Source organism: Lactuca serriola, chromosome 5 (assembly GCF_051521515.1).
Source record: "Lactuca serriola cultivar US96UC23 chromosome 5, Lser_US96UC23_V15, whole genome shotgun sequence".
In the NCBI taxonomy this organism is placed as follows: domain Eukaryota; kingdom Viridiplantae; phylum Streptophyta; class Magnoliopsida; order Asterales; family Asteraceae; genus Lactuca; species Lactuca serriola.
The window spans coordinates 272,409,598-272,419,514 of NC_136412.1; the positions used below are offsets into that span (position 1 = coordinate 272,409,598).

Consider the following 9,917-nt stretch of genomic DNA (forward strand, 5'->3'; position numbering starts at 1 on the left):
CCAACGGGTTGGGCCTTGGGCTTGAATAAGCCAAGCTTGGGTTAATGTAATTATCCAAAGGAAGTGTTTATGGTTATGTAGTGGGACCCAATTATTAATTGGGTGATGTTTTGATATTGACAGATCGGGAATCTGTCATCCAGCAGCTGGGGTTGAGTCTGCGGGACTTCAGCAAGTGTGGGATTGTGTCTTCGGGACTTCAGCAGTGTGAGGTGAGTTACCTTCCAGTAGCGGTGGGTCTACGGCCACAATGTCGACCCACCAGTAGGAGTTGTATGTTAGATGATTGTCTTTGTGATATCATCTAGGTTTGCTACTACCCGATATGTTATATGCTGGCATGATATGTTATATGTGATAGTAGTAGAGTTTGGTTGTTAGGACCGAAGGGTAGGTCAGACACCCTAGATATGTCTGACAGCATGTGATGATATGTTTATATGTTGGCATGATATGTTATATGTGATAGTGGTAGTAGGAGGGGAATAGTCCCTAAGTTCGGTTGTTAGGACTGAAGGGTAGTTCGGACACCCCAGATATGTCTGATAGTATGTTTGTGTTATGATATTTGTGATAGTAGTTGAGTGTGGGCAAGGCCCCTATCTCAGAGATAGTGGAGTTTGGGCGAGGCCCGTACCTCCATGAGTGTAGGCGAGGCTCGTATCTCCTAGCTGTTTAGTATATGATTGTATATACTTGTATGCTATGGCTTAGTGGCTGAGTGTGGGCGAGGCCCGTATCTCGGAGATAGTGGAGTGTGGGCAAGGTCCGTATCTCCCAGCTAGTGGAGTGTGGGTGAGGCCTGTACCTCTATGAGCGTGGGCGAGGCCCGTATCTCCTAGCTGTGCATTATATGATTGTATGGTATTTGGTATGATGGGGAAACTCACTAAGCTTTGTGCTTACGGTTTTCAGTTTTGGTTTCAGGTACTTCGTGTTTAAAGGAAAGGAGCCGGCTTGATCGCAGCGCATCACACTATGGTTTTCCGCACATGAGATCTTTGGGATTACACTCTGATATTGTTTTATGATAAAACGTTTGATTATTCCTGGTCGGTTTTGACATGACATGGTATTACAGATGTTTTATCACACTGTTGGTTTTATAATGACGTATTTAAAAATGAAATTTTTGGCCTGTATTTTTGGGATATTACAATATTATTTAATTAATATAAGTCATAAATTGATTAGGAATTAATTTGGTGACTTAAAGAGATTAATTGAATAAAGGGGCATAAACTGTCAAATGTGTGATAGTTGTGTTTTGAGCTAAGGATCTTTATGGATATGGGGGTGGACGATTTTAGGGATATGGATCTCCTAGAAATCGTCCAAAGGCTTATCTAGAATGATTTTTGGATTGCTTTGAGGCTAAGTTATCCAATTAGGGTTTAAGGTGAAGCCCTAGGAGCTCACAAAATAAATAGACCCTTAGGGTTGGAGAAATCGGCCACTCCATGTTTGAGGAAACCTTAGAGCCGACTTCTCACCTCTCTCCCTCTCTTAAATCATCTTCTTGCTAGTTGGTGTTTGTAAGCCATTAGAGGAGTGACATTTGTGACTCTAAGCTCCAAGAAGAAGAAGGATCTCAAGCAAGTAACTCAAGGTATTATTCTAGATCTGTTTTCACATGTTTTGATTGTTAGTTTACATTAGATCTAGCCATGAAAGTCTTGGATATATTGCATGTTTAATTAGAGAAACCTAGATCCAAGCTTTAGGGTTTGTATGTGCACATAGGAAAGTTCTTATGGCTAAAACCCATCAAATTTGTCAAAGGCCCAACAGAAGATGTATGTGGGGCATACTCCTCTGGTACGTTGGGCGTACTCTTCTTGACATTGACCACCATCGGGGTGGTCAACTGAGTATGTTGGGCGTACAAAACTTACACTGAGCGTACATGGGGTTTTTCCAAAACCCTAATAAGTTCTTAATGGCTTAAGCACTTAAGCCCATATTTCAGTCCATCGACCAAAAGTGTCTTAGAGCCATAAAGTCTTGAACTTTATTACTTTGGACGTCCAGAAAGCTCATAATCCATTAAGACCTTTCTACTTCATGCATGGGACAACTTAAGCTATTGGGACCTCATTTTTATCACTTAGGACCTCTTCAGGGGTCTGAAAGGACAACTTATCTTGTCCGAATCACATCATGCACCAATTAGGGGACTTTTGGGATAATAATGGTTCCATAAGGCTAAAATAGCTAGATCTATAACATGCAAGCAAAAAGTTTGAAGCTTTTTACCTTCTGGAGCTTCTAGGGCACCAAACAACTTCAAATCTACAATCTTGATCTCATTCTCCAACTCTTTGATGCAACTCCTTCTTCTCAAAACACTCAAAACACACTCTATAAGCTCACACACTCAAGGAAATGGCTAGGGTTTAGGGAAAACAGATCTAAACAGTAGAGGCTGAGGTAAGGGAGGGTTATGAGCTCATAAGGTTGTTTATATAGCACCCAAACCCTATATATTAGGGTTTCCTTCTGTCATGAGTACGCCCAGCATACTAGGGCGCGCCTAGTACGCTCAGCGTACCCTTATGTACGTGCAGCGTACTCCTCCTGGTCCCAAAGTTGTAACTTATCCATTAGGCTTTTCATGGCTTTACCCTTCCATCCCCAGGGACTATAAATGACAAATCTTAGGGTGTTACACCAGTTAGACATTCTTTGACAAGAAGGGGGACCCTGATAAGGTGTAGGATTTGCAAGGAACCAGGCCATAACAAGAAAAAATGTTCATCTAAGTAACAAACAAATAATCAGGTAAAATTTTTTCATATGAACATAATACATCATTTTAATAAGTTAGTGTGTAGGTAGTGGGTGGGCCAAGTCCACCACCACCAACAGCCCAACCACCACCACCACCACCAGCCCAACCACCAGGTACATGGCCTGTCCCCAGAAGAAATGCCCCAATTGGTAGAAGTGGACGAAGGCAATATTCTGAAAGGATTTTTAAAATGGCATTGAGGAGGAAGATATCTGGGGTTTGGAGCAGTGTAGAGAACCCTACAGTCCTTGATTAAGTTAGTGTGTAGGTAGTGGGTGGGCACATCTTTTGTTATCAAGTTGTGATGTAAAGACAAAGTACTATGCTTTCTTTATGCTTTTCTTTTGGGTGTGTGGGCACATGGTATCCCTTCTTTTGTGGTCCCTAGCAGGAATCTTTTGTCCCATCTTTTGTGTTACCTAGCTACAACTTTTGTGTATGCAGACAACTACTTGCCCTTTATTTAATTTCGAATATTAATGGAGTATTTCAATGAATCCAACCACCATATTCAATTACTTTCTTGTTATATGTATGCATTGTATTCATTCCATTCAATACTTTCTCGTTATTTGTATGTATTGTTGTCTCAGTGATTCCATTCCAATCAAAATTACTTCTTTGTATTCATTACAGTCAAAGAATGGAATCATATATGTATTCATTGTTATGTATATGTTGCTTTGTGATTCCATTCCAGTCAAAATTACTTCTTTGTGATTCCTGTCAAAATTACTTATTTCTGATTCCAATCAAAATTACTTCTTTGTGATTCCATTCCAGTCAAAATTACTTCTTTGTGATTCCATTCCAGTCAAAATTACTTCATTCCATTCCAACAAGAAGTTAAGATAATGCCTTCATTCCATTCAAACAACATCTTCCAATACATCATTTCATCATATACACGATGGTCAAATAAAAATCCTATGGTAAACTTGTATATTTTTTGCTTCATTGCAATGGCATCATAGCACTTGTCCTTCTTCATTTGTTCCATGTCATCCTTCACATCTCTACTTCGGTCTTCAATACTACTAATTCAGCTTTCATTCCCTCCACCACTTCCATTAGAGGCATTTGTACAGGTTCTACATCCAACCATTTCCAATATTTGCATTTACCCTTCAACACAAATAACTCATAAGAAGATTTCAAATCAAGAAAATGAAACAGAAAATGAGAAAGATTCAAGTGAAATAGCTTACCTCATTGCACACCATGAAATGTCTCCCTGGATTCTTTTGGTGTTGTTGACGTTACAATACGTGTAGGGAAACCACAATCACAAGTTTTTGGATAGTACACTGTTGATTTCTTGCTTGATCGATTGAGGGACGATGAGAAGCTGTAGGAGGAAGCCATTAAGGAATTAGGGCACAATAAAGGAACCACATACGCCCCTTTTTTAATAACATTAGCCCTACATGCCACATAGGATCAAACTAACACGTAGAATCGATAAATCCTTTGCAACCGGCAAAAAACAGTCGGAAGGAAAAAATTTACACAAATCAACAAGTTAAATGGCTATTAGAACACAAAAAAACGTTTACCAAATGCAGTATGTCGTCTTCTCAGTCCCTTTATTTTAATATATTAGCTCTACTTTTAGAATTAATTACTATTAACTTTTTGAATGGACAAAGTACCTTTTCCACGTAAACACAGTGTGTGATCCATGTTTCCTTCTTCAGGCGCTGTAACGAATTCCTTAATGGAGTCGGTTCAATTCATTCCCCCATGGACTCTTTCATGCTTCTTACATTTCTTTGCTTGATTTTTGCTTTACAATCAAGTAATCGATCCAACACTGTTTCGTGATTATTTCTAAAACAATCAAAATTCGCCTTCCATTGCAGACGCAGATTTCGCATTCACTGTTGCGTGATATCAGGTACGCGATTTCACCTAGGGTTTTTGAATAGAACGTATTATCTCTTTGATTCGTATGTTTGTACGTGGAATAGACGATTAAATAAGTGAAAATAAAAACCGTGTAGGATAAATGGCGGAGAACGATGTAAAGGAAGTTGTTGAACAGAAGAATGATGATTCGCCAAGAAAGGAGAAGAGTAGTATCTTCTCTCGAATTTGGAATGGATTGGCTAGGTTACATGGTGATAATTTTGAAAAGAGATTGCAACATATATCTAAAGAAGAGGCTACTGTTCTTGCTAGAATGAAGAAAAGATCTAAGAGATGGCGGAGAACTGCTCGGGATATAATTGCATTTTCTGTTCTTTTTGAGGTAAACCGTAAACTCAATCCTCATCATTATCTCTCTAATCTTCAATAATGTCTGATATTTTGCTTGATTAGACTAACAGACAGTTATCTCCCTTACCGATTCAGTTACTCTATTTGCTATTTTATACAATGAATCACTCGCAGGGGTGACCTAAATGATTTAAATTTAAACATTTTTAGATGTTGCATCTATACTGCTATTTTCTATTTGATACAACGTATCAATGCTGCTTATATACATATGCAGCAGACTATAAAACTCGAAACTATTGTTTCTTCACAAGTGATTGTTTCTGTATTTGCTTATTATCATGTTCTATTTTTCTCAATTAGACAAGTCGATTATAACTTGGTGTCCACAGACAACATATAATTTGTGAAATTCAAACAATGACCTTCAACTAGCAAGTGGTATAATCATGATTCAAATATCCAGATTTGGTATAATCCATGTAAATGAGCATGTAGATGAAAACACTACCTGTTGTTTGTTTTGATTTCAGATTGCTGCAATCGGATATGCCATAACAACAACAAGATCAGTAAACTTAGAGTGGAATACAAGAGCTCTGCGAGTTTTACCTATGTTTGTTTTGCCTTTTTTATCATGGGCTTTGTATTGTGGACTTCAAAGCTTCAAAACTTTTCGTATGTTCCATTCACACGTATATAATATTCATTACCTTAATTCCCATATTCAATGACTTAATCAAAATTTGATCTGTTTATAGGCGATCAAAGAGATGAAAGATCTTTAGAGAAGCTTAGGGCTGAAAGGCAGAAGAAAATCAATGAACTGAAAGACAGAACTAATTATTACAACACCCAACAACTGATTCAGAGATACGATTCAGATCCAGCAGCAAAGGCAGCTGCTGCATCAGTGCTTGCATCCAAACTGGGAGCTGAATCAGGGCTACAGGTGAATCTAGATGAATCACATCTGTCACATCTGAATGTGCACCTTGGCACAGGGAAGAGCAATGATTTTGAGGCTCTGCAGTCTAGTGGTTTAAGGAGAAGAAACACATTGGAAGGAAGATCTCCTGGGAGTGGAAGTAATTCAGAAAAAGAAGGTTTTCAATATGCAGGAAGTGAGGTTTCCGAGATTTCTTTACCTAGTGAGCTTGTTGTTGAGCATAGTCCTGTGGCTATAAGTCCACAAGATGGGGGTTGGATTGCTAGACTTGCTGCATTGCTTGTGGGTGAGGACCCCACACAATCTTATGCACTTATATGTGGTAATTGCCATATGCACAATGGTGAGTAAATTTATTTTTTTGTCATTTTGATATCTGTTTGGCTTTCATGTAAATAATGCATTAACAACATAATAATGGCTTAATTGCAGGTCTTGCAAGGAAGGAAGATTTTCTTGTGATTACTTACTATTGCCCACACTGCCATGCTTTGAACAAACCGAAGAATTTGGATGAAAATTCTTCATGTCTTAACAGCCCTAATATGAGATCTCCAATGGCACATCACCATTACCATGCATTGAATAAACCAACAAGATTAACTGAAAATAATTCTTCAGAAACCAACTCCTCTGAATCTGAAACGAGATCTTCTTCTAAAACAAGGAACTCTCAGTCTGATGAAAAGTGTTCAGATGCCAAAGCCCCTGATGTCAAATCTTCAACAAAACCAATGGCTAATGCTAAATCGATGAGTGAGAATGTATCTGCTAAGGGTAAGGTGGGATTACCCAGAGTGGAGAGTGAAAAAAAAGTTGTTGAGGATCTTGCTGATAGCTAACAAGCTCAATACGGTTTATATTGTTTTATTAACATGAAAGATTTACAACTATTTGTGTAACTAAGTCATGACGAAAACGCTATAGTTTGATTTGTTTTAGTACAGATTTTTTTTTCTTCCTGAAAGAGCAAAAGAAGCAAGATCTTTGAAGCAGACTGATTTTGATTAGTTTAGTCGTCATTTGGTAAGGATCAAAACTGCATTCCATGTGCAAAAATATATAATTATGTCACACTTAGGTTTCTATAATCAGAGTATATAATAAGATTGCTATATATTTTTTTTCTATGACTTTTCAATTTCCGCTTTTAAAACATGTTTGTTTATAATCAAATGTTGAAGGAAAACGAGCGCATAAACAATCACTAATTACATAAATGATATATGAGTTAGACATACTCTCCCCAATGTCTTGTAAACGTTACATCACAAACTTTTCCGCTTCAAAACTAACATTTGATTAGGTTTTGTATATAACAAAAGAATGAGATACAAACAGAAAAAATTATCTAATGCTGTGCTATATTCCTCAAAAGAGTGTAAAAAACCTGATGCTAGTCTTCTTCTTCAGCTGGCAAAGTCGGGCTGTTTGCACAGCTTTCCTTTTGATGAAGTTCCAACATTTTCTTTTCAGGATTACAAAGCCCTACAGCATCAAATATTCATCACACAAGTCAAATTTAAGTTGGATTTGTCAACAAGTTAAAGAAGATCCTTTAGGAGAAAAAAAAAAATACTAACCTGAACACTTGGGGAGATCCCACACAGCTATAGATGTTGATGTACATTCGGTTTGACAAAGTTGACGATTGTCCTCATGGTTGACATTCATTGCAAGCATCCATGCACCAATAGTAACATCCTCATTGCTGAACATCCGGAAACTGAGAGATAGAATATTTTAATAATAAAGTAAATCTAAATATCAGTAACACAGAGATATCTTATACTACAAATATCAATATGGTAAGTGAAAATGTAAATAAATTGCCTGTTGTTTCTAAGAGCAACCAAGCTTGCAACAACATCTGCAGAGAGAGCATAAATTGGACCATAAGCATGAAGAAAGTATTCTGACCCAAGCATATACCCTAGAGGTTCATACCTACAAATATCAATAACTCAGTATCTTAGTCACTAATAGTTGAAAAGTGGGACGCTTTCAAAGACTAACCATTTGAGTTTTGGGTCAGTGAACACGGGACCTTTCTTCATGCATCCAAGATATGTTTGTGAGTGAGGACGCTCTTTAGCCAAGAGCAACGAGAGCCGATCTTGTAAAAACACAAATCATTTCGGACAAAAATGTCAAATACTATGTTTCCTTTGCCTTTGTATTTTCTTTAGATTTTGCAAATAGAAAGGTGAAGTCAAATCTTTGGAGAGATTGATCTATGTTTATTGTAATAATTTATCATATAGTGAATTTTCTCAACAATGAAGCTTGTTTTTTCTCCGGTTTTGAGATTTTCCATGTTTATGTTCGATTTTCGGTATTGTTTTTCATTATGCCATTATGTTTGGATTATGATAACAAGAAAGGAAAAAATGAAAATCAGAGGCAGCTTCATGGAAAAACTCACCTGGTCTTAAATATATGTCGTCATCAGCTTTAACATAAAATTCAGAATCATAGAGTGCAAAGGCAGCTTTGAAGAAGGCTAACCTGAAACAAATGCACATATTAGCATGAACTTCAGTACAATTTATTTATTTACTGTGGCTAATAGCACTAACGTTTTGTATGGGAGCTTACTGTACTCCTCTGCAATATCCAACATCAAGAAGTCGTCGTATTCCGCCGCCTCTTTCCTCAGCTCCGCCATTTTTGACGCATCGTCGGTTTTGCCGATGATAAACCTGAAGGCTAAGCCGGTGGCCTCTTCCAAGCTGCATACAGACACAGTAAACTCAAGATCAGAAATTAATCTACAATTAACTTCTGATCCGATCTGATTGTGTGTTTACAGATTTATCGAGGATTCAATAATAAAAAATAAAAAAAACAAAGAATAAACGTATCGAATTGTGTTAGAACTTAGAAGTAAGTACCGTTGAAGACCTTGGTGATCGGAAGGCATCCAAGTCTTCCGCAACGACTGCCGTCGACCAACCGATCCAAAACCGGTCTGAATTCCGACGAATCCCATCACCTTATGCCGCTTCCGATCTCCGTCAGACACCAACCCTCCGGTGGAACCACCGCTTTTATCCCACACGACAGACACCGATAAAGGTTTGCTGTAGTTACATTTATCGCCTCCTCCGATTCGTCCTCTTGAAACGACGACAGCGAACGATAATAAACCGGCGATTCCGATGACGAAACAGAGTGTTAGTACGATCGATCTCCGAAGCAGGTTAGATTGAGGACGAGCTTGGAAGAACTTTCTAGATGAAGGCATCGGCATTGGCGTCGGGAATGGTAATGGCAATGGTTGATCTAGGGTTTATGATGCAGCAATCGAGATTTGTTATAGTGATGAAGTTAAGTAATCACTTTCAGTTGATTTCTAGTTGCCAAAGTCTTGGACAAAACAAAATACTTCTTACCTGGAAAATGTGTTTCGTTAAATACGATCCAAGGCACATTTTAGAATTATATGAAGTGTTTTTTTACCTTATTATATAAAGTGGACAATTTTCAATTTTTTTTCTAAAAATAAATAAATGTATTTTTTTTCTACAAAGGCATGGTATTGGACTATTGGATTAACCCAAAACCATATTAAAACCTTGTAAATTTTTCAAAAACTTTTTATTATTTGATAAAAAAAAAATTTATTTTTATGATTAGAAAAAAATATTTTTTTTATAAGTCACTACTCACTACAAACACTTATTATCCAATATCTTTTTTTTCATGTCTCTACATTAAGTAATATTATATGTTAAATGTTAATGATATTTAGATATTAGATTTCTTTTATAGTTAATTAATTGATTTAATAAAAAAAATAAAAATAAATATATTTTATAATAAAATTATATAATTTATAAATAATTATTAAAACTGTCAAAATTAAAAGTGTAATTCTCTATGCACAATTATAATTATTTGTACACGGTTAAATGAGTGATTTGATTATAGATAGTTAAGTTTTGTCCTTTTAGT

The 9,917-nt window shown here is 36.9% G+C and overlaps 2 protein-coding genes and 1 long non-coding RNA gene across 3 annotated transcripts; 1 reads left to right on the forward strand and 2 right to left on the reverse strand.

Annotated features, from left to right (window-relative positions):
* Positions 1–3,653: 3,653 nt before the first annotated feature.
* LOC145054319 (uncharacterized) lies at positions 3,654–4,577 on the reverse strand. The gene is made up of 3 exons (XR_013684773.1): positions 4,444–4,577; positions 4,000–4,139; positions 3,654–3,916 (listed from the first exon to the last, which is right to left on the reverse strand). It is a non-coding gene; the product is annotated as an uncharacterized LOC145054319 (long non-coding RNA).
* On the forward strand, positions 4,489–6,921 carry LOC145054317 (uncharacterized protein At2g24330-like). Its single transcript, XM_079002478.1, has 5 exons — positions 4,489–4,688; positions 4,795–5,042; positions 5,545–5,689; positions 5,773–6,303; positions 6,393–6,921. Exons 2-5 carry the CDS (start codon positions 4,800–4,802, stop codon positions 6,800–6,802), a joined length of 1,329 nt encoding a protein of 442 aa, XP_078858604.1. The 5' UTR covers positions 4,489–4,688; positions 4,795–4,799; the 3' UTR covers positions 6,803–6,921.
* A 236-nt stretch (positions 6,922–7,157) lies between these two features.
* LOC145054318 (putative beta-1,3-galactosyltransferase 14) lies at positions 7,158–9,382 on the reverse strand. The gene is made up of 7 exons (XM_079002479.1): positions 8,855–9,382; positions 8,540–8,692; positions 8,386–8,468; positions 7,977–8,076; positions 7,794–7,907; positions 7,544–7,686; positions 7,158–7,448 (listed from the first exon to the last, which is right to left on the reverse strand). The coding sequence occupies exons 1-7, from the start codon at positions 9,211–9,213 to the stop codon at positions 7,357–7,359; spliced, it is 1,044 nt and encodes a 347-aa protein (XP_078858605.1). The 5' UTR covers positions 9,214–9,382; the 3' UTR covers positions 7,158–7,356.
* Positions 9,383–9,917: the final 535 nt, after the last annotated feature.